Consider the following 24,876-nt stretch of genomic DNA (forward strand, 5'->3'; position numbering starts at 1 on the left):
TAGAATGAATGTTTCACTAGCTACTTCTCTCAATGCCCCAATAGGAACAGTTTCAGGGAGGAACCGAATCAATCATGACCTTTGGTTCCTGGTTTGGGAGGGTGTAGTCCATCATGGTGACAGATCCATCTCATGATGACAGAATGTACAGCTGTGACTTCTCACATCCCAGTAGACCAGGATTTCAGGTGGAGTTTCTCTGTGTCCTGGCAGCCGCTCCCAAATAACCACACAGAGACTTGATATTAATCATAAATGTTTGGCCGACAGCTTAGGCTTGTCTGCAGTCAGCTCTTACAACTTAAATTAACCCATTTCTATTCATCTATGTGCTGCTTTGAGACTTGTTTACTTCATCTATGAAATTCCCATGTTGCTGCTTCCAAATCTGGCTCGAAACTCCTCAGATTCTGCCCATCTTCTTCCCAGCATTCTCCCTGCCCTGAAAATCCTGCCTAGCTATTGGACAATCAGCTTTTTATTAGCAATGAGAACAACACATTTTCACAGTGTACAGAAGGATTATTCCACAGCACAGGATGGAGAATCTGGGCTAAAAGTAAAACTGGTCCATAACCTCAGTCCCACAAATTTACAATGGCTCCAGGTCCAAAAGTGTCCATAATCCCTAAATGCAGTACCACCATCTGGGGACCAAGAGTTGAAGTGCATGAGCCTGTGGAGACCATTTCAGATTCAAATTGTAACAAATATGGATGATTTTTAGATTACAAAATGTTTCTTTGAATGTCTGCTGGTCTGCAAAAGCATTTGCTGTTGGTGTGCACTGGTCCCTTCCGATGCTGACACCACAGCCTGGAAGTGTGGCCATTGGCCTAATATTCCCCCTTTGCTTGTTCCTGGCTAAGGTGGTGGCGCACAAACTTGGACTGTATCCAGAACTCTTGGGCTACTTCGGCCTTTTTCTCATCCGGTGTTTCCCGGAGGGCAAGATCTCTGGTAAGATGAAAAAGGGGAACAAAGGGGATGGACAGGTGTGATCAGGGGCTTGGCCCTGAGGTGTGTGGAGCACCCACAAAGGGGCTGGCCACCCCCCAGGTCATGATTTCTACTGTTCTCAGCCCCAGATCAAAGATTTGGAGAATGTAGCCAGGCATGGTGGTGCTCACTGTTTATCCCAGCACTCAGAGGCAGAAGCAGACGGATCTCTGAGAGTTTAAGGACAGTTTGGTTCTACATAATGAATTCCAGGACAGTCAGAGCTACAGTGAGACCCTGTCTTAAACAAACAGACAAACAGAGATTTGGAAAATGGAAGATTGTGTCATTGCTCAGAGAGTGGGGACAAGCATTCCGTAGACAGGTAGTATGTCATTCCAACAATGCCTGACGGAAACAACGTAAGGAAGAATTATTTATTTTTTCCATGACAGGGAAAGCATGGAGGAATGAAAGTGTTTAACTCAAGCTACAGGGGCAGAGCAGAGCAGTTCACATCATGACAGACAGGGGGCAGGGCAGAGCAATTCACATCATGACAGACAGGGGGCAGGGCAGAGCAATTCACATCATGACAGGGGACAGGGAAGAGCAGTTCACATCATGACAGACAGGGGGCAGGGCAGAGCAGAGCAGTTCACATCATGACAGACAGGGGGCAGGGCAGAGCAGTTCACATCATGACAGACAGGGGGCAGGGCAGAGCAGTTCACATCATGGCAGACAGGGGGCAGGGCAGAGCAGTTCACATCATGGCAGACAGGGGGCAGGGCAGAGCAGTTCACATCATGGCAGACAGGGGGCAGGGAAGAGCAGAGCAGTTCACATCATGGCAGACAGGGGGCAGGGCAGAGCAGTTCACATCATGGCAGACAGGGGGCAGGGCAGAGCAGTTCACATCATGGCAGACAGGGGGCAGGGAAGAGCAGTTCACATCGTGGCCCATAGGGGGCAGGGCAGAGCAGTTCACATCATGGCAGACAGGGAGTAGAGTGTAGGGAGAGAAAACAAAACAAAGGCACATGCCCAGGGGTCCACTTTCCCCAACTAGGCCGCCTTCTTACCCCCTTCCAATAATGCCATTATATTATGAATCCAAGAAGGCATGAAGCCGTGCATTACGCCAGTCCTTCTGTGATGTAATTGTATCTGGAAACACACACACACACACACACACACACACACACGCACGCACGCACGCACGCACGCACACACGCACGCATGCACTCACGCACACACACAGTGAGAGAGAGAGAGAAGGAGAGGAATTAACCATCACAAGTGCTGTAGTCAATACCTGACTCTAAGGCTGGTCCACTAACTGCACCTCCTCTGGTGTCTACTGTGGTCTTAACCTTGGGGTCCCCTCATCGTCATTCCTGGCCTTGGGAGGTGCTAGACTCTGTATCAAGACAGACACCCCACAAACACACAGCGCCTCCTTGTTACGGCATATTTGCTATGAAATGTGGATGGTATGTGAGTGCTTAAGATTCTTTTTAAAAGTCCCAACCGTGAAAGAGGGCAGCTGCCTGGGACATTTGCTTTCTCTCCACTGGATTCTAGATGACACAAGGCCTTTAAAGCTGTGAAATGCTCTCAGTTACTTGAAAGCAGTGGGGAGGTGCTTTTGAGTTGAAAATCAAAGGACTTGGGGTAGGCTGTACCCCAGAGGCTGTGAAGTCCTGGAGTGGCACTGGCACCCCTGGACCTAGCTCTTCATCTGAACCCCAGGGTAAAATACCTTACCCAATGTGCTGGGACTTGATGAGAATTAAATAGTATTGACTCTTTTGGGATGACTTTCAGAAAGCTGAAAATACATATACATGCAAGAGAGTATTTTTGTTCCTTCCTACCCCCAATAATACTGCCTTGCCCTCTCATTTGAAAGCTGTTTGTAAACTGTGTATGCTGTTTCTACCAGGTAGGACCGCCTGTCATGAGCACACTATTCCAGAACCAGACAAACACGTTTGTGCTTTATCACAATGTCAGGTTTTGTGGAATGACAGACACTAAGTTCACAAGGAGCAGAAGTTTCAGTGGTAGCGATCTGCTGATATACCCTGCCTGCCCGGGTAACCTGGCGAAGGTAGCTTCCTGTGCTCCTTATCTTAATTACTAATATTAATGCTCATATCATACAGCACACAGAACACAGCTAATTCTATCTGTGGTTTCCATAATGAGTACAAGTTAGAGAGAGCAAGGGAGTGCAGAGGTTGAAGAAATGGGTCACAGAAATGCCGTGGAGTCAGTGCTGCCAAGACGGAGACCCGAACCAGCTGAGGGAGGATGCTCTGCTGTAGACCAGGTCTCAGGAGCCAGGGTTGAGAGTAAGAATGTGGTTGGCTGCAGAGAAAGGACGGCAGAAGTGGACCCAGAGCAGAGACAGGAGGTCCAGGTGGAAACGGGCAAACAGGAGCATGTGGACAGACAGAGAGCAGCCGAGGGGGTTCCATCAGCACCAGGAGCCCAGGCATGCTGAAGGCTTAGGGGCAGTTAGCTGGGAGTTCTTGCTGCAGACAACAGGTTGGTGTGGGGCCATGACGTCAGAGCTAGGAGGGATCGGCCACTTTATGGGATCCAAGGGAAGGAGCTCCACCCTTTCCTTGGTGTGTTGTGTCTAAAAAGTTTTGAAGCCTTGTTTCCCCAGTATGATTTTAATATACCCATGTGCCCCCACAGCCTCAATTCATCCTGACAGGACAGCCCCCCCCCCTGCAGAAATGTCGTTTCTCAGTCTGTGCTGAGTGGGTGATGCAAGACACATGGTGGTGTCGTCATCAGCCCTCAAAATGAAACAAACAGCAAAACAACAAACAAACAAAACAAGAAAAAGCTGTAAAATGGAGTTTCTGGGGCGAGGCACAGGCTGAAAAGAACAGTAAAAAGAGTTTTACGCGATGTGGGGTAGCTCTCAGGGCAGAGCCTGACCGACCTCCATGCTGCCTTTCCCGTCTAGTTGTGAAGAAGCTGGCTGACTTTGAGCTGCCATCCACCAGTCTTCAGAGTTCGGAGCTGGAAGACTGTAAGATAGGACTCAGAAAGTGGTGAGTACTTGTGGGAGAAGCCACTGTGTGAGAACCTGTCGGTCTCACCGGCTGGAGAGACAGGTGGGGTGGAGTGGACTGAAACAGATCATGGCCAGGAGCTGACGACCACAGCCCCTTTGCTGAGGGATGGATGATGAGCTGTAGAAACTGAAGGGTTTGTTGACAATTACAAGTACATCTGATGTCTGTGGGTCTGTGATATTCCTGGAAGGCTGAGGGGTCACTCAGCCGGTTTGCACTGAATTTGACCCCTGAAGCATTCAGCTCACATTCCCAAAGGGTACGCGCCAGGGCCACCACATTTAATTCCTACATTAAAAGGACACAAGTGTCTCTGCAGAAAACGCTCTTATTTTCTTGGGAAACAGAAGTCCTACTGAGAACAAATGAACAGAAAATCACAATGAAAGGCTTTCCCAACCCCGTCCTGCAGCCTGGGACCCCAGCCTTTATTACCATGACTATGTTGAATTGCTATTCAAGTTGGCTCTGTCCAGCTCAGTTATTCTCTAATCTGAGGATACAAACTTTAAAAAAAAAAAAAAAAAGCATCTTGAAATCTAGAGAATCTAGAGATAGAGATTTATTTGACCAATGTTATCTTGCTGGGTCTAGCTTGTGGCTTTGAATTTTGAAGGGATAGCCCCAGCTATTCAGAAACTCTTGAGAAGTCACTAAAACCGTGTGGTTTGGATATTGGAGAAAGGGAAAGGACTCTGCTTCCATTTAAGGGTTTAGACCATTGTGGAGCTGCTTCCAATACTGTACATCTGAGCGTGGCTGTTCCCGGAATCAGAGGGCACGTGCTAAGTCCCAGCTTGCCACACTTCCAGACAGGTTATTTGAGCTCCTTAAGCTTTAGTTTACATATCTGTAAAATGGAAAACAATCCTCTGAGGATTTCTGTCAAGATTAAAGCAGTCCCACATACTCAATAAATGCTGTTCAGGTTTGTTATTGTCACATTGATAAGAAAGGTAACAGCCGCAATAACAGAAAATCCCTGGGCTTAGACTCCTCAAGCTCACACACTTGCCTGAGAACTGGACATCAAAGGAGGGTGAGAATCCCTCCCCTCACCTAGAAGGCCGAGTTAGACATCGGGCTGTGCCTAAGTCTTCCTCAGACAGGCACATCCTAGATGGCCAGATGCAGATCCGAGGACAGTCCGCCATGTCACCAGCCATCACCGCATCCAGCTGCTCCTGCTCGTGAATAGGAGGAAAAGAGGCGCAGTGCTGTGGTTGGAGCTGAGGGTCAGAGTTCCGCAAGGGGACAACATGATGAACACCCTGGGGAGTCCTGCCCTCTCTCCAGAGGCGGCCTTTCCAGTGGCCTCAGGGAGGCCAGCTCCAGCCGGGGCTTGATTCCGATGGGTGGGGCTCTGCGGAAGGGCCTACCTGGAGTTTTGAGGATTTGTCGTCATCCAGGACTTCTCTGAGCACATCTCTCTAGTGATGATACGGTTCCTTCTAGACCAGAGGGTGTTGGCCTTGGCAGCTCAGAGCCCAAGCCTGGAACATGTCTCCGGGTTGTCCAACTGTGATGTAGTTCTCAGGCACTCAGGGCCTTCGCAGGAGTGTGGACATGTAGCTGAAGGGGAAGCTGGTTGGAAGTTTCAGTTGCTTCTCTCCGCCAGTGTGAACTTGACCTTCAAACCCCACTTTCATCCTTTCACGGTCTGGTCCGGCTCTCTGTGGTCACGCGAGGCTCTGAACGTGGTGAGCTGCTTGGCTCTGTCTTCTGGTGAGTTGTACGCCACCCATGTCTCTGCTTGGCATTTCTGTCCATTCTCAGAGTGCCACTGTACTTACAACGAACCTCTGTGTATCTGGTGTTTCTCCTCTGACAGACATGGATCCTCTGACACTTACAAGTCACTCTGCTGAGACCCAGAAGGGCATCTCTAGGCTTAGGGCTGGAGTCTTCACATCTGGTGTCAAAACAAGTTGATCAAAGCCATGGTTGGGATAAATTCAGGATGCTGACCAAGCACAGAGGAGGGGTGCTAGCCAGGCTGGGGAGCAGGGCCCAGAGAAGGGGGTGCTGCTGCTGCTGCTGCTGCAGAGCAGGTTTTCAGAGAAAAGAGAAGCCAGGGAAGGAGAGCTTGAGGCAGTGGCCTTGTGAGCAAGAGGGGGAGGGGGAGAAGGGGAGAGAAAGCGTGGAGTGTAGGGTTGGTGTGGGGATGGTAAGGGACAGACAGAAGGGACGTGAAAGGAGAGGTGTACCACCCAGTGCCTCAGACGTGAGCGGGAAAATGATCCAGTTCCTACGACCCCAAGATGTCACACCAGGAGGAAGGAGCGGAAAGCCTGGCCTGGGGCAGTTTCTGAGCTGCTCCAGAGGCAGGAGAGGGTGGCCAGGTGCATGGTGGCGAGCGTGGAAGGGGCGTGTGTGGGGCAAGTGGCCAGGGCAGGTGTTATGCCGTGGGGAATGGACTGCAGGACTTAGTGGCCGAGATAGGGACTAAGTGTGAACAGGAATGCACACCATTAAAGCGCTCTGTCTTTCTCCTTGTCTTTCTCTGCCTCTGTCTCTCTCTGTCTCTCTGTCTCTGTCTCTGTCTGTGTGTGTGTGTGTGTGTGTGTGTGTGTGTGTGCGCGCGCGCGCGTGTGCGCGCACGCGCGCACATGACACCTTGACTCTAGAGCGTACCAGGTAAAAACTCACAGTATAGAGATAATAAGACAAGAACACAGAAGGAATACAGGCATAAATCAAAGGCTAGTCAAGTATAATGGCATATATAGTTTATGAGAGAAGGGACTCAGCTCCCAGGGTGGAGGACCCTTGCTTCCCAGAACACCTGTCCCTGCATAGGTCCCTAGACATGTCACCCAGGATCATGTAATTGTACAGGTACCTGGACCCGGCCCTGGACTCTCTTCTGATGGACTGCAGAGCAGCTGGAGACCTGCTGTACATGCAGGTGAGGTCGGCATTGGCCCCTGGGGTTGGGACGGTACACCTTTCCCTAGTGTTGAGAATCTACATAGAACAGGCAATTCACAGAGACGCTCTAAGTGGACGTTCCCAGGGACTGGGGGGGGGGGGTTGAAAGGACAGCCATTATTTAATTTAATGGGTGGACAATGTTTTATTGTGGTCACTGTTACTTTGGGTTTGTTTGTATTGCTTGGAATACAGCCTTACTATGGAGCCTAGGGTGGCCTTGAACTTGTGATTCATCTGCCTCACGAGTCCCTCTTCTCTCCTCTGGTTTGGAGTCTTTGTTGGGAACTATGAAAGGTTTTGGTGTATACAGTGGTAACGATTACACGACATTACATGTATGTCAATCCACTTAGTTGTACACTTAAGGACACTTAGAGCAGGGGCTGCAGAGGCGGCTCGGGGTCAAGAGCACTCGCTGCAGCCGGGCGGTGGTGGTGCACGCCTTTAATCCCAGCACTCGGGAGGCAGAGCCAGGCGGATCTCTGTGAGTTCGAGGCCAGCCTGGTCTACAGAGCGAGTTCCAGGACAGGCACAAAACTATACAGAGAAACCCTGTCTTGAAAAACCAAACAAACAAAAAAAGAGCACTCGCGGCTCCTGCAGAGGGGTCAGGTTTCTCCCAGCACTCACGTGGTGGCTCACAACTCCAATTCTGTTTTTGGGAATTTGAAACTCTCTTTTGGTCACTACAGGCACCAGGCACACACATGATGTACATACACACATCATACATACATACATCATACATATATACATACATAGAGACACACATGTTTATTTATTTTCATTTTATGTGCATTGATGTTTTGCCCGCATGTATGTCTGTGTGAGGGTTTCAGGTCCCCTGGAACTGGAGTCACAGACAGTTGTGGGTGCTGGGAATTGAACCCTGATCCTCTGGAAGAGCAGCCAGTGTTCTTAACTGCTGAGCTATCTCTCTAGCCCAAGACTCATTTTGTTTGTTTGTTTTTTGTTTTTTGAAACAGGGTTTCTCTGTGTAGCCCTGGCTGTCCTCAGCTCACTCTGTACACCAGGCTAGTCTTGAACTCAGAGATTCTCCTGCCTCTGCATCCTGGGTGCTGGAATGAAAGGCATGCGCCACCACCACCTAGCTCCACTTTTTTTTTAAGTTGGAGTCTATTACTATACTCGTTTATAACTTAGTATTCTTACTATGTATAAATAGCATGCCGCTTTTACTCACGTTGTTAATTGTCCTAGATAATTTTGAAAGCTAGCATAACCAAACATTTGATTATACACCAACTCAGTTTCCTATTTTGGGGTATTTCATAATGCACTACCTCACAGGGCAGGGATGGACTTGAAAGTATAAGAATATTGCCTGACACATAGTCAGTACTCCACAGCCATCTTTCAGTGCCCACGGAGGATGGTACCATCTCTCCAACAGATGCTACCAAACTCCAGGGATGTTCAAGACCCTTCTATAAAATGGGGTAGCATTCCCACATAAATCACACACCGTCTCCTGTGGACTTTAACCCTTTAGATTACTTACAACACTGAGTTCAATAACAATGTCCAACAGGTAGTTGTTGGATGCATTGTTTAGGGAACAATGGTGAGAAATGTATCTGTGCTTTGATCCTGAGAATCTTCACCACAGTACATTTAATCCAAGGATAGGGAACCCACAGATTCAGAGTGCAGACTTTTGTGTGTGTTTGCTACTGGTCATAAATTAAATGTTCTTATTTTTATGGGCAATAGCAGTAATAGCTTTGTCTACATACTCCCCCCTCCCTTTTTTTTTAAATTTTAGAGACGGGGTCCCACTATATAGCTTTGGCTGGCCTGGAAGGTGCTCTGTAGACCAGACTGGCTTTGAATTCACAGAGATCCTCCTGCCTCTGCCTCCTGAGTGCTGGGGTTAAAGTCATGCATTATTCTGTTTGGCTCCTTATGTTTATGATTCTTTTTTTTTTTTTTTTTTGGTTTTTCGAGACAGGGTTTCTCTGTGTAGCTTTGCGCCTTTTTCCTGGAACTCACTTGGTAGCCCAGGCTGGCCTTGAACTCACAGAGATCCGCCTGGCTCTGCCTCCCGAGTGCTGGGATTAAAGGCGTGCGCCACCACCGCCCGGCTGTTTATGATTCTTATATGTGGTTTTAGATTTATATTGTCAAGTTACCTCTAGAAAATCATATGAATTAAATCTATTGCACATCACACTGTTTCTCTAAACCCTAGTCAACTCTTATTGTGTATTGTTTTAGCCATATCAAGTTAAAAGGCAAAAAACTCTGATTACTAGTGAGGCTGTGTACATATATGTATTTGCCGTTTGGAAATCCTTTTGATCAACTGTCAATCTTGATCTGCGGCCCATTTTTGATGGTTTTACATGTGTCCTACTGTTTGTAAATGTTAACCCTTTACCTGGTTTAGCACTTGCTTTTTTTAGTTTTATTTCTGGTGTTTTGTGTGCAGAAATTTGTACTTATATAAATTACATAAGATTATTTCTGCATTCTGCCATCATATCTTTAAAAGATCGTCCTTCCATCAAGATAAACATATTCATTTTTAATTTTCTACTTTAAAAAAGATTCATTTCTTAAAAATCATACGTGTACATATCCATGTGTGGGTTTGTGCATGGAAGTGCAGGTACCTGTGATGGCCAGAGGTGTGGGGCCCCCTGGAGCTGGTGTCCCAGGTGTCTGTGATGGCCAGAGGTGTGGGGCCCCCTGGAGCTGGTGTCCCAGGTGTCTGTGATGACCAGAGGTGTGGGGCCCCCTGGAGCTGGTGTCCCAGGTGTCTGTGATGGCCAAAGGTGTGGGGCCCCCCGGAGCTGGTGTCCCAGGTACCTGTGATGGCCAGAGGTGTGGGACCCCCTGGAGCTGGTGTCCCAGGTGTCTGTGATGGCCAGAGGTGTGGGGCTCCCCGGAGCTGGTGTCCCAGGTGCCTGTGCATCATCTCACACAGGTGATAGGAACGAACTCTGGTCCTCTAAAGAGCAGCATATGATCTTACAGCAGAGCCATCTCCCTGACCCCCTTCTCTGACTTTTAATGGAGTTTATACTTTAATCTCTTGGGCAGTTATTTGACTGGATGATATTGAAGTGACTTTGACTTTCTTTGCCAAGCACTCTAATTGTCCCAAACTGTAGGACAATCTTTTCCTACTTGCTCATTTAATTGGCCAACTGTGCTGGCGCATTCTGGTAATCCAGGCACTTGGGAAGATGAGGCAAGAGGATCATGAGTTTGAGGCCAGCCTGACCTACATAAAGAGTGCTCAATATTAAGACCTGTCCCAGGGCTGAAGAGATGGCTCAGCGGTTAAGAGCACTGACTGCTCTTCCAGAGGACCTGGGTTCAATTCCCAGCATGCAGATGGTAGCTCATAACTGTCTGTAACTCTAGTTCCAGGTGATAGAGCCAACATCTTAACATGGACATACATGCTGGCAAAACACCAATGCACATGAAATAAAAGTAAATTTTTAAAAAGACCCTGTCTCAAAACAACAAAAAAATTAATCTTTATAATCTGTCAAATCATTATGTAGATCCATTTGGATCTAGGTTTTTAGCCTTTTATACAGATTAATTCATTTCTATAAGGTTGTTAATTATATCATTATGTTGTTTCAAGGCAGTACAAGACATTGAAATAGAATGGGTGAAACCCACACAGGCTCAGAGGGAGGAACTAAAGGCACTCCAGGAGAAGGAGAATCAAACAAAGGTGAGCTAAGCCTTGTACCAAGAAGTGCCCCTTGGAAGCGAGCTCCCGTACACATTAGGATCGAGCTGTTGCCATCATTCACAAACCTACCCAGCGCTAAAAATGAGAGTGCCTCCACCGATCTTCTGATTCTATAATTAGTAAAAGTTTATTGTGTAAGGATGATAAAAATATAGTATATTGAGTCTTTGGCCAAGTTAATATAGATCCTTCATGATTCTGTTATCGTTTGGCCAGCCAGTTTCCTTTTACTGGAAGTCAAGTTGTTAGCAGCTTTTGCTGCTATGAATCACTTTGGCAGCAAGTCCCACAAGGCCCAGGGCTGCGCCTAATTTACACTCCTCACCCTACTCCTGTGTGCACTTCTGGTGATGGAACAGACATGTTAGCTAGCAACAGTTAACCTTGTGCTCACGTGCAAGGAGACTGAACTGAAGATGAATGAAACGACTCAAAACAATTTGAGTGGACTCACAGTCCACTGTTCTTGTAAATAAAGTTTTATCGGCACACAACGGCACTTTTTCATTTATGCGTGTCTAAAGTCATTTTTACGCTACAATGAAAGAGGTATGAAGTTGTTATAGAGACAGTGGGTTCCCTAATGCTGTGCTGGAGACCACATCCAGGATCTTACATGTGCTAGACAAGTGTGCACACTGAGCCACAAGCCCCAGTGTTTCTTTATGTTTCTTTAAAGACGAGTTTGTGAATCTCTAAATGAAAATAAGGAAACATGCCACTCATGGCTATGTGCATCGAGTTGACTTTTTAAAGTAGTTTGTTTTTATTTGTGTGTGCGTGCATGTGAGTATGCATCAGATTCCTTGGAGCTGGAGTTAAATACTTGTGGGGCTTCTTGATGTGGAACTGAACTCCTATCCCCCTCTGTAAGAGCAGCAAGGGTTTTTTTAAATTTTATTTATTTATTTATTTATTTTTTTGAGACAAGGTTTCTCTATAAAGTTTTGGTGCCTGTCCTGGATCTCACTCTGTACCCCAGGCTGGCCTCGAACTCACAGAGATCCACCTGGCTCTGCCTCCCAAGTGCTGGGATTAAAGGTGTGTGCTGCCGCCGCCGGTGCCCAGCTAGGGTAGCAAGTGTTCTTAACCACTGAGCATCTCTCTGGCCCCAGGTATAAAGGTCTTAAAAGAATGGAATTTTCAAGTGTATAATCCTTAAGATTTCTACCCTCTGGTTTCTATGAGTTAGTACCTCCTTGTGAATGGCCAATGCCAACAAGCATTTTGAGTTATTTTGTTTATTCATTAGCTGTTTTGCAACATGTAGCATTACTTTTAATTAAATACTTTCACTTCCTTTAATCCACAACAGCTAAAAGTTTACTGAATTTTTAAAAGGTTTTCCTTCCTTCTTCCCTCTTTTCCTTCGGTGCTGGGGATTGAACCCAGGCCTCATACACATGGGCAAGGGCTCTGCCTCTGGACCACCCCAGCCCTTATTTCAAATTTAAAAAGAGGGACAGAGTTGTGCTGGAAGGTGGCTTGGTGGGTGAGAGAATTTGCTGTTCTTGCAGAAGGCCCAGGTTTGGTCCTCTGCGTGAAGGGTCCAGGAATAGGAAGAGAGGAATATAAGAATAAGATAGAAATACAGAAATGAGATAGGAATACAAGAATAAAAAATGTTGTGAGCTTGAGAGATGGAAGCCGACAGCCACCAGCTTCACCAGCAAATGGGGATTACCCCTTAACTGGGCCCTTCCGTGTTTTAGGATGGGCAGCTCCATCAGCAGCCCTAACAAGCACTTCCACGCTGGTCCACCACATCCAGAGCTCCCCCAGGAGATCTGAAGTCTTCCTCTGCTGACCCCCACGGTACACACACGGCACACAAACATGCAGGCAGACAAAGCACTTCTAACTGAGACAGAGTCACAGCTACTCTTCTGTTTTCTCCACGCCACTCTTTCATTCCTTACCTGAGTGTGCTGCTTCCAAGCTCTAAAGAGGAGCAGGAGCAGGGCCAGAGTGGAGCAGAGGCAGGACCAAGAGCCTCATTTCTATGCTCTAGAGGAAAGGGGCTTGTTGTGAGCCCACCCTGTGGGTTTCACCAGCACAGCAGTAGCATAACCCCCCACTTCCCTCATCCACCTCCTTCCCCCCCACCTCCCCACCTCCCCCACCCCCCCAACCCCCCCACCCCCGTGAGCTCTGCATCTGAGGAAAGTGGTCTCTTGCTTCCTTCCACTCCATCCCACCTTGGAGCAGTTTCTGGAGCTGTCCCAGGAGGTCCGGCACTATGGGTACATTCAGCTGGATCCCTGCACCTGCAACCACCCGGAACCTGGCTGTGGGGCTGTCCTTTCCATCGGCAACAATGAGATCAGCTGCTGTGTGACCCTGCCCGACGGCCAGACCCGGGACATTGCTTTCCAGATGAGCGGAGTGAAGTGCTGGCAGGTCACCTTCCTCGTGAGTATCTGGCACCTGCTTTGTCTGTCCTGTGAAGGTTTCCTCGGGGTGCTCCGTCTAGTCTCAGGGCCTCACACCACGTGGGCATGGATCCTCCACGGTGATCTGCCCACAGACTCTCACCTCAGCAGGTCTCTGTCTTCTTTGGGGTTCTCCCGCCCTGGGCGTATCTAGAAACTCCTCTAGGGGTGGAGTAATTTGTAGGGCTTATTCCCTTTCTCTGCTGCAGTATCTGAAAACAGCTATTGTTTATCATCCGAAAACAGCTCTTGTCCGGTTAGCTCTTCATACGGATGCTGTGAGACTAATATTTCTAGGATATAAATCAAACCGCATTATCATCTAGCTTTGCCAAATCTCTTAAGGAACGCGCATCGTCTGTGGGATGAAGTCTGGAATCCTCAGCTTTATTGACAGTCATGAGTGTCAAGCTCCTTGTTAGTTAGCACTAGACACCTGTACATCCAATCCTGGTCAAGCAGAGGACCTGCTGGAAGGGTCAGTGTTGATTACTCACATGTCCAAAGCAAAAGGGAAGCAGAGGTTTAAAGTCAGAGCCAAAGAGCTCGGGGTTTCCAGGCAGTGGGGACTTGGTGGGGTCTTCTCGGGCATCTCAATTCTGGAGTCAAATGAGAACACATGGAGTATTTGTCTAGCTGACCTGAGCTTGGCCATGTGCCTTTCTCTGACGTCATTCCCTGAGGGGTCTCCACAGCCTACAGAGGAAGAGGCGGCTTTCCTAGGGGAGTTCAGTCTCCATTACTAGCAGAATGGGTAGATGCTGTACACACAACCAGCAGCCTTCAGAATCCCCCTCTAGCCTGACTCTCTGGGCCCCCTCACGCCCTGTCCCTCACATGTTTCCAACCTCCAGCCTCCTCATGCCTCAGGGGTTTGCCCTCACTCTATTCTGCTGGGAATCACCACTCACCTTCCCTTCTCACGAAAGAAGGGAAGCTTCCTCTTCTGCTCACATGCCCCTCCTTCCAGGAAGTCTTCCTTTACCCTCCTAGCCTGGGCTACAGTCCTGCTTCCTCCCGCAGAGCTGTTCTTGCCTCCTTCCTCCACTTCCTGGGTCTACTGCGCTCATTTACCTCCACGGCTCCCTGGGAGACCGACAGCCTTTGGGGGAATTGTTGCCTTCTTGATATCAAGCCCAGGATATTCAAAGGTGCTCTGATGGTCTCTCTTCCTCTGCAGGGAACTCTGCTGGATACAGATGGGCCCCAGCGAACTCTCAACCAGAACTTAGAGCTGAGATTTCAGTACAGTGAAGATAGTCGCCAGCCATGGTTTGTTGTTTACAGCAAACAGGTGAGTTCTCGGGACAGAGCCTGAAAGCCATGGAAGCCGTGGGTGCTGAAGTGCTGACCTGCTGGCTGACAGGAACAAAGCACAGCCAGAGGGGGATCCTTCACCGGCATTGGCCTGAAATACTTTGTTTTTATTTTGCTTTATTTTCCTGGTCACTGTGGTCATGAATTCAAAGAATTTAGTTAATGTGGTAGCCAGCTCTGAGTTGAGATAAAGAATTCAAAAAAGGTTTCTTTCAGCTCTCAATTCCAGAGGCTTCAGACTGTGATCACCTGGCCCCATCACCAGGGGACCCGATGCCCTCTCTGGCCTTTGAGGGCATCAGCAGGCAGGCAAAAGCTCATTACATAAATACAAATAATAACTCTTAAAAATAGGTAAATAATTAGCTCCAGGTGTTCTAAATTCTAGTAAAAATATCAAGGTAAAGTTTACATTGATGATGTATTCAACTTGAGTCCTGCTTAGTTCCACAGAGAATTTTGGTTTCTGGTCACCAAAGCCTGCCTCTAGTACAGATGTGGTCATGATGTCTGTCCTCTTAAAAAACAAAACAAAACAATCAATCAATCAAACAAACAAACAAACAAAAAACAAACAAACACACGCACAATCCTAAGTGAAAGAATGGTCCTTAGGCTTCCTAGTTAGTGTTATGCTGTGATGAAACATCTGGCCAAAAGCAGCTGTGGAGGAAGGCTTTATTTGGCTTACACTTCCATACCACTGTTCATCACTGAAGAACATCAGGACAGGAAATCAAACAGGCCACGGAGGAGTGCTGCTCACTGGCTTGCTCTCACGGCTTGCTCAGCTGCTTTCTCACAGAACCCAGGACCAGCAGCCCAGGGATGGCACCACACACAATGGCCTGGACCCATCCCCCATCAATCACTAATTAAGAAAATGCGCCACAGGCTTGTCCCATCTTAAGCTTTTCTCAACTGAGGCCCCCTCCTCTCTGATGGCTGCAGCTTGTGTCAAGTTGACATAAAACTGTCGAGCACAGCAGGTCTCCTTCAGTATGAAGCGTCCTCAGGGGGATGGCAGAAAGTTTTGTACACTTTGCAGGTAGTCAGGAAGACGGAGACTCGAAACCACCTTCCCTCACAGTCTCCTCAGGACACTGTGCAGTTAAATGTATTCCACTCTTTCTAAGCAGCAGCAGGTGAGTTAAAGCCACCACAGAGAGAAGCAGTAACCATTTTTAAAGCATTTCTAGTAAAGTCTTACTTCCTTTGGAGGATGAACTGTGTTGGCAGACACCCAAAGGCTGCTTTTACAAAAGGCAGAAATGTGACTGCGTGCCTTCCAGATACAGATGAGGGATGGAGCGCAAACTCCTTTAAATAAAAGTTCAGGATTTTTATTTTTTATCTAGCAAGCCTGATCTAGTTGCTGGTGATTCTGGCCTACACACCTGTGTGCATGGGGTAGGAAATAGTGGAACTGGTCCATGTCTTAAGGAACACCATTTAAACATCCAAGCAGTGGCATCAGCTCAGGGTTTTATTGCTTTAACTCATATCTCAATTTTGCAAGTTACATCTATGTGCGGATGCACATGTGTGGGCTGGTTATTACAAATTAGGCTTGTACACACCACAGAGGTTACACCACTTCTTCTCTCTTCCCTCCTCCCACCCCTAGGGGAGATTTCATTCTTCTTTTGTTCTGTAGCCATGCAAGATGTTAGTCATAGGTCACCCACTTCCCCTCTAATTCTGCTGTCTGTGGGACCCTCTGAAAGCCCTTGGCCATCACTGTAGCCTGGTTGTCTCTTTCTCTCCATCGTCTGTTCCAGCAAAATGGCCAGCGCTGAACTCAAGGCAGGAGTGATGTCTAGGAGCTTGTGGTGGTTCGAAAGAAAATGGCCCCCAAAGGGAGTGGCATTATTAAGAGGTGTGGCCTTGTTGGAGAAAGTGTGTCACTGTAGGGGCAGGCTTTGAGGTCTCTTTTGCTCCAGCTTCTTCCAGTGTGACAATCAGTTCACTTCCTGTTGCCTTCTGATCAAGAAGTAGCCAGCACCATGTCTGCCTGCACGCCGCCATGCTCCCCACCATGATGATAATGGAGGGAGCTGTCAGCCAGCCCCAATTAAATGTTTTCCTTATAAGAGTTGCAGTGGTCATGGTGTCTCTTCACAGCAGTAAAAACCCTAACTAAGACAGAGCTGTAGGCTTTGACTTTGGTGCCTCAAAACTTAATAAAGCCAAACAAGATTTTAAAAAAGAACAGTTTGAAGAGAAGGGCTGTGTGGGAAAGGACTGTGCCGGGGATTCACAAGGGGCCTTCCATCTGCCACACAAGGTACAGCAAAAGGAGACACACACTGTGCCCATTGGGGCCCTGACACCCTTGCTTCCCTGTGAGATACACACCGTGCCCATTGGGGCCTGACACCCTCACTTCCCTGTAAGATACACACCGTGCCCATTGGGGCCCTGACATTGATGACCAAGCCACAGAGGAGGCTGTGGTAGTTACCTGTCTGCAGGTGAGGGTTAAAGATCCTAGAGAAACAGAGCAAAGATTGATGAGTTTCGAGGGTGTGAAAGCAGGAGAACTGGCCCTGTCCCTTGCTCATTGCTGTGAGGGGTGAACTAGCCAGAACAATGGTGAAGAGTTCACCATGGTGGTGAGGACAGGGGAGAGCTGGTGGGCTGACCAACCCTGTAACTACCCAGGCCCAGAACCAGGGTTATGAGTTGGCCAACCCCAATATCCACTCCATCTATGATCTGTTGGAGCACAGGAAGGGGCCAGTCTTGCAGACCCAAAGCTGCAGGATCTCCACGACACAGGGCAACAACAGGATATCCAGGAGGAGTCCCAGTGAGAACCCAGCATTGATAGTGTAGCAGAAACCAGAGGCCTCGACCCAGACCAGTGACTCTGCAATGAACACTTGCAAGTAAAGATATACGGACAAAAGGGTTTACTTAATGACTCACCATGTCACACTGCAGCTCCCATGAGGAGATTTTTCCTTTTTTTCTTCTTAAATTTTATTTTATTAGCAGGGAGGTTGTAAGGGCAGAGGGTAGATATGAAGGGACAGGGAAATGAATGGAATGGAGATGCATGATGTGAAAGACACAAAGAATAAATAAAAAGATTTCAGTAAGCCAGGCATGGTGGCACATGCACTCAGGAGGAAGAGGCAGGTAGATCTGAGTTCAAGGCCAGTCTGGTCTACAGAGTTCCAGACTACACAGGGCTACCCAGAGAAACCCTGTCTGTGTAACGTGTGCATGCAGTGCCCAAGGAGGCCAAAAGAGGGCGTCAGATCCTCTGGAACTGGAGATACAGGAAGTTGTTAGCCACCATGTGGGTGCTGAGATTCAAACTTGAGTCCTCCGGACGAGCAGCCAGTGCTCTTAGCTGCTGAGCCGTCTTTCTGACTCCACGTTTTTATTTGTTTGTTTGAAACTCGTGATGAAGCCCTGTGTGGCCTGGAACTCCTAGACCAGGCTGGCCTCAAACTTGCAGAAATCCTCCTGTCTCTGCCTCCTGAGTGCTGGGATCAAAGGCAAACACCACCATACCTGTGCTAAGAACAATCTTTACTTCCGGTTTCTTAGGCTTTTTTCCTGAGTAGCTGCCTGAAGAAGATGATCTCAGAGAAGATGGCGAAGCTCTCTGAGGAGAATCCAGAAATGGTAAGAACTCTGAGATGTTGCCATGTGTGCTGACACGTGAAGCCCAGGGTTGTGGGTCTTGTCCTCTAGGGAGGCAGCCACAGCTCACAGTGAGCATCTGACTGTGTTACCGGCGTTGTTAGGGGAGAGCCTGGGTCCTGGCAGCTCTTACAGACTAGCTGGGCCACTTTAAATAGACAGCAGTAGTGAAAAGCAGGGAGAGGAGAGTTATTCCACCCTGTAGAGCAGGCCTGAAATCCAATCAGAAAGCAGTCAGTTACCCCATAACCTCACATCACTATTGTATCAGTGGACGCAAGGTCCATTCTACAGCAAGCAAGGCCCACTTCTGGGTATGTCCACTGACAGCTTTTCTCCCTTAGTGGTCTAAGTAGCCCCTCCTGACACCCTGGAAGGTAGCCAGTGGGGAGGAAGTTTTGAGGCCAGTTCCAGGTTGATTTCTCTATGTCCTGCAACCAAAGTGTGTTGAGTCTTTAGCAATAGGGTCGTGCCATCTGTATATGGTGAACATCAGGGGCAATGGCAATATCCTATGCTGTTTTGGGTGCTCTGGGGCCCATCTAGCTGACCACGTAGGAGGCATGCACTTCTCACAATGAGATTTTCATGTAATATGTTACCCAGATCTTCCAGGGGAAGCCTGGTCCATTCATGCAGGATCCCTCCACTCAAATGCAATTTCTTCTTTGAATTACATATTTTTAATTAGCTTAAAAAGTTGTGAATTTTGGCCAGGCAATGGTGGCACACACCTTTAATCCCAGCACTCAGGAGGCACAGGCAGGTGATTCTCTAGGAGTTCAAGGCCAGCCTAGTCTACAGAGTGAGTTCCAGGACAGCCAAGGCTACACAAAGAAGCCCTGTCTCAAACAAACAGTTGTGAGTTTCATAAAGCTTTTTCACACTTCCTTCATTTTTCTTAATCCACCCAGTCCGCTCCCCCGAGTCCTGGCTTACATCTTTCTTTAGTCCTGGTATCCGCATCACGTTGTTCTACTGTGCCCTCCCCTTCAGACCTCTTTCCCTCTCCATCTTGTGTTGAAGTCAGGATTTTGAGAGGCTCTTAACACAGCAGGGATGACCTTCAACTGTCTCCAGAGTTTTCTCCAGAAGGAAGCCACAGCCCCTGACACCTCCTGTCCACCAAGGAGGAAGCCACAGCCCCTGACACTTCCTGTCTACCCAGTAGGAAGCTCTTGACATTTCCTGTCCACCAAGTAAGAAGCCAGAGCCCCTGACACTTCCTGTCCACCAAGTAAGAAGCTCTTGACATTTCCTGTCTACCAAGTAGGAAGCCACAGAGGGAAAGAAACTCTCAGGGCATTTTTTTCCTCCAAATTAACTTTATTTTCCTGATCTGCCTATTTCCATCGAAGGCCTAGTAACCTAGAAAAGCTTGGTGCATATGCTGTAAAACAAAATAAGAGCAAATTTGTGATTCTAGACTTTTCTGATTATCTTACATTACTATATAACCAAGTTCCAAATAAGATAGGACAGGTTGATGGACCTTCGTGTTGGTAAAGTTAATATTTTTACAGACGGTTACATTGATCCTTTTAAAATGATTTATTTGTTTTATTTTATGTATGTAAGTGTTTTGCCTATATATATGTGTGTGTGTGCCATGTGGCTGCCTGGTGCCCACTGAGGCCAAAACAGGTCATCGAATCCTATGGAACTGGAGTTACCGATGTTTTTGAGCTACTCCAGTCCTCTGCAAGAGCAGTAAGTGCTTTTAACTACTGAGCTATCTCAGGCCCACACAGTCATCTTTAAAACTACAACAAAACCATTGGAACACTTTCCCTAATGTTTTCATTTAGACTTAGTTCTTTAGAAGTGGATGGTGACATCTTCACTTTAGCATGAACAGTTACACCCCCCTCCCCCAACAAAGCAACTGTGCTTTGGACTTAATTTCTCTTCTGGATCCAAAAATATCTTTTTAGGGAAAATAAATTCGCTGCCTCCTTGTGATGGAACAATTTAAGTTGTACCAGAGAGCAGTCGATGAAGGAGACTCTTTTTAAAAAGAGTAATAAAATCTACCCTCTTAGGCACAGTGGTCTCTCTTAGGCTTTGGTTGTTATATATGTATAAAAGAAAAAAGAAAAGTAATTAACTGAAGGAGGCATTTTAAAAAGAGAGACGTGCTCTCAGATGTAGAAGAATCGAACAGTGGCCACTTGATGCAGGAAGTATTTGGACAGTGAATAGCTAAAGAGCCAGCTCACTACAAATCAAACAGGCCACACGCCTGTGGTTTGCTTGAAACTTACCATTCATTTCAGCAAACAACATCAGAATCAGCTATTTAGCCAACAGGCATAGATTGGTTCATCAAAAATATTCAACAAGTTTCATTTCCATGAACTCTTCATTTATTTTATTTATTTGTGTATGGCTTATTCTGGTTCTTGGAAAGAAATTGCCTTCAAAGACAAACTACGTTTCCAGCTGAATTTCCCCCACAGCACCTCAGGAATAAGGAGTCCCAGCTGGAAGCTGACTGAGCTGCTTATACTCATGGCTCATGGCTGGGTCTCTTCACAGATGACAGTGGACTGAAGTCATTTTGTGACTTAAAGTGGCACTATAAATGCAAGACAGTGACATTTGCTCATTTTATAGGCAAATACACACTTGGAAGAAAACATTTTACAGAACCCTGTGGACTAAGGCAGGCAGGTCTCTATTTAGTGAGGCGGATTCTGAGTCCAAAGGTTTGACAATCTTCAAGACTCTGGGGCCAAGGGGAAAACCCTGGAGAGCTTTAACCAAATGAGCCCCACAGTTAGTGTTGACAGTCCCGAGAAATAACTACATTTGTGCCAAATCAAAATTCTTTAGTTTTGTTAGTTTGTGTAATGATTTCAAAAGTAAGGCTTGAGACAGGACAATGACTCCATGAGTTCAGATCCCCAGCTCACATGGAACAAGAGGTGGAGGCAGGACTCCTCAGAGTGAGCTGGCTAGCCAGACTAATTGCAATGGCAAGCTCCAGATTCAGTGAGAGACTCTGCCTCAATGTATAAAGTGGAGTACTTTAGAGGAAGACTGTGGATGTCAACCGTGGGCCTCTACAGACTTGCACACACATGTGCAAGTGTGGACAAGCATAACACACATACACAAAACCAAACCAAAACAGAAGTAAACCTTGAAATGTTTGTAAGAGATCATTTTTTTTTTCAGACAGTCTTGCTACATACCCCAGGCTAGACTTGAACTTACAGCTATTCTCCTGTTTCAACCTCCCAAATGCTAGGATTACAGATCTGCACCACCACAGACATCATTAAAATTTGAGTCAAACAATTGCAGTGAAGAATAACATAAATGTACACTCACAAAACATATTTAGAAAAATTAAAAGATGTATTCGTTTTGTTTTATGTGTATGGGTATTTTGCCTGTGCACGTGTATGTATATGCACACATGTGCCTGGTGCCATGGAGGTCAGAAGAGGGCATTGGACACCCTGGAACTGGAGTGACGGGTGGTTGTGAGCCACCATATGGGTGATGGGAATTGAACTTTAAACCCCCTCTCCAGTCCCATATATTTAGAATTGTAAAGCCAATATTAATCATAAGCCAGTGTGTGGGAGGAATATAGCATTGTTAAAGCTCTCCTCCTACACACAGGCCTGAGAGTTTCTCTACCGTGTGCTGCTTTTTATGTATAAGTAGGGTGCGAAGGCTTGGGAGAAGGAAGGAGACCTGAGCGGAATTATAAAGATGTTTTATTTAAAAGAAAGTCTATTAGTGAGGATAAAGTTTAGCTGCATAGAACAGGAAACACAGCAAGTGTCTTCGTTAAGTTTCTGTTGCTGTGATAAAACACTGACCAAAGGTAACGTGAGGAGGACTGGGTGCGTCAGCTCACGGCTTCCTGTCCATCATGGGAGCCACGGCAGGAGTCTGGTGGGGCAGGATCTGAAGCAGAGCATGGGAAAACACCACATACTGGCTTGCTCCCCACAACTTGTTAAATCAGCTTTCCTAGACACCCCAGGAACACCTGCCCAGGGATGGCACCGCCCACAGCGGTCTGGCCCTCCCACATCAATCATTAATCCAGAAAATGCCCCACAGGCTGGACTGATGAAAACATTTCCTCAGTTGATGTTTTCTCGGATATGTCTAGGTTCCTGTCAAGTTAACAAATAAATGCAAACAAACAAAAAACCAAAGCCCAACCAAGGCAGCAAGTATCTTTTTTGTTTTGTTTTGTTTTGTTTTTGGTTTTTCGAGACAGGGTTTCTCTGTGTAGCTTTGCGCCTTTCCTGGAACTCACTTGGTAGCCCAGGCTGGCCTCGAACTCACAGAGATCCACCTGGCTCTGCCTCCCGAGTGCTGGGATTAAAGGCGTGTGCCACCACCGCCCGGCTGACAGCAAGTATCTTAAACAAAATAGAAGTCTGCTTCTCTGTCATCTAAAAGAAGCTGAGGTAGGCCTAGACTGGGGCTGGGCTGTGGCACCACAGTGTAACAGAGACCTTCCTGCTTGCTGTCCTACCTCAGTGTGAACTTCCATCTCTTAATGCAGCTCTGGGGCCGGCCATCACATCCACTTCTGCATACCTGGGAATATGACCGATGACTCCTGTCCTTAAGGTGGACTCTCAGAAGTCTCACGTAGACTTCATGCATCTGGCTCAGCAGCCCCCCAAAAGTCAATCACCCCAGAGGCTGCTGGAGTCTCCGGTGTTTTCCTTTCTGGCTGTCTTCTTTAGCAATAACAGTTTTATTTGGAGAGACAAAACACCCTGTTAAAAGTTACATTTACTGGAGCCTTGAAGCAGGCACAGGCCTGTGATGGGAGTGACTCTTGGCCACTGGGTCATAGGTGTGAACTGTGAGACTTCTGACAGGCCTCCTTAAGGACGCAAGTTATTCTTCAGACCTTCAGTAGAGTGGAGTGCTAGGTACTGCTGGGGAGGTGTACAGTCCCTGGCTGTTTAATGGTTCTTTCCTCTCCCCTGAGGAAGCACCCAGAAGCCTGCCCCAACCCCTGGCTAGCTAGGTTACATTCACTAGGGATGCCAGGCACTCGTCCACCCTGGTCCATGCCCACAGAGGACCTCTGGATGCTCTATGACTTGGCTTCCCATGGGTCACCAGGTGGGAAAAGAGGTTGGGTACAGTCCTTGCCTTTTCCCACCTGGTCTTGACGGGTCTCTGCGGCTTTGTATCTCCCTATGAGGGCTGCAGCTGCCGTATACCAACCTCCCTCACGCAGTCCCTGGGAGTCCAACACCCCTTCATGTGTGTTAGCCCACCTCTCCCCTCCATCAAATGCTATGTAAATAGTTCCTTTGAAAACTCTCGAAGCACCAGGTGTGGTGGTCCAGAGCTGTGATCCCAGGATTCAGGAGTCTCAGGTGGGAAGATGGAAAGTTTCAGGTCGACCTGAACTATACAGAGTACAGACCAGCCTACGTTAAATAGCAAGAGCCCGTCTCGGGAAAATCCAGGGATTCAGGCCAGCAGGAGAGCTCAGTGGTTGGAGGTGCTGCTGCTGCTGCAAGTCCTCGCCACTGAGTTCTATCACTAGGACTCGTGTAGGAAGGAGAGAATGACTCCCCAGGGCTGTCCTCCGGTGTCCATATGCATGCCATGGAACACACACACAGACACACACACACAGACACACACACAGACACACACACACACACACACACACACACACACACACACATACACACACACACACACCAAACAAACAAACAAATAAAATGATAAAAAATAACAGCTAAGTGTTCAGGATGTAGCCCACTGGTAGAGTATTTGCCTTTCACAAGAAGGAGTGTGATCTACAAGTAACAATGTAATAACTATTATTATTGTTGTAGACCCTGTCCGCAGCCCAGATTGCCACCTGCCTCCTCTGGGCCCCTAACTGCTGTACCTTACGCACTGGAGGCCCAGCCCAGAGCTCTAGCCTGGTTCTGATTTGATGACTGGTGCCTTTTGACTGTGCAAAGCCCCATCTGGCTTTGTTTCAATGCATGCATCCGTGCTCCATGGATGATCTCAGGAATTAGAAGTACATTTTATTTCCTATAAAATCCTTTTAAAAGCTGTGCTAAATTACAGGATCCATAGGCAGCCACCAGTGTTAGACCTGAAGCTTTCTGTCACTTTGGTGACTTCATTCCTGCCACAGGAAGGGTGGGCAAGCAGATGCGAGGCAGGTGTGCATATGCCAGGCAAGTGTGCAGGTGCCAGATGGATGTGAAGGTGCCAGGCAGGTGTGTAGATACAAGGCAGGTGTGCATATGCCAGGCAGGTGTGCAGGTGCCAGACAGGTGTGCAGATGCCAGGCAGGTATGCAGATATGAGGCAGGTGTGCAGATACTAGGTGGGTGTGCAGATGCCAGGTGGGTGTGCAGGTGCCAGGCGGGTGTGCAGGTGCCAGGCGGGTGTGCAGATACCAGGCGGGTGTGCAGATGCCAGGCGGGTGTGCAGATACCACGTGGGTGTGCAGATGCCAGGCAGCTGTGCCTGCTGACCAGCAGCTGAAGGATCATTAGGAGTGACCGTGGAGGGGAGACATGTCAGTTAATGGATTATTCATGTGCTGGCTTCGCTGTGCTGTGCTGACATTTTACTAACCTATTCAGCAGATCGAGGTTCCGGAACAAGATAGAAGTAAGAAGCAGCTGAGTCAGGTCTGTGAGTAAAATAACATCACCGATGGGTTATAATTGGGATGACTTTTCCCCAGGCTCCTTTAAGCAAAGTCCTTGGCATTTAAGCCTAAACT

At 47.6% G+C, this 24,876-nt stretch overlaps 1 protein-coding gene across 1 annotated transcript in view; it reads left to right on the forward strand.

Moving 5' to 3' along the window:
• The window catches only part of Snx31 (sorting nexin 31), a 47,832-nt gene that overhangs the window by 20,537 nt on the left and 2,419 nt on the right, over positions 1-24,876 (forward strand). The window contains exons 6-13 of the mRNA XM_059247348.1: positions 870-960; positions 3,929-4,016; positions 6,879-6,948; positions 10,600-10,692; positions 12,922-13,125; positions 14,326-14,439; positions 18,024-18,101; positions 24,734-24,781. Coding sequence (XP_059103331.1) covers positions 870-960; positions 3,929-4,016; positions 6,879-6,948; positions 10,600-10,692; positions 12,922-13,125; positions 14,326-14,439; positions 18,024-18,101; positions 24,734-24,781 — 786 coding nt within the window. The remainder of the gene's footprint in view (positions 1-869; positions 961-3,928; positions 4,017-6,878; positions 6,949-10,599; positions 10,693-12,921; positions 13,126-14,325; positions 14,440-18,023; positions 18,102-24,733; positions 24,782-24,876) is intronic.

The sequence above is a fragment of the Peromyscus eremicus genome, chromosome 20 (assembly GCF_949786415.1).
Source record: "Peromyscus eremicus chromosome 20, PerEre_H2_v1, whole genome shotgun sequence".
NCBI lineage: Eukaryota > Metazoa > Chordata > Mammalia > Rodentia > Cricetidae > Peromyscus > Peromyscus eremicus.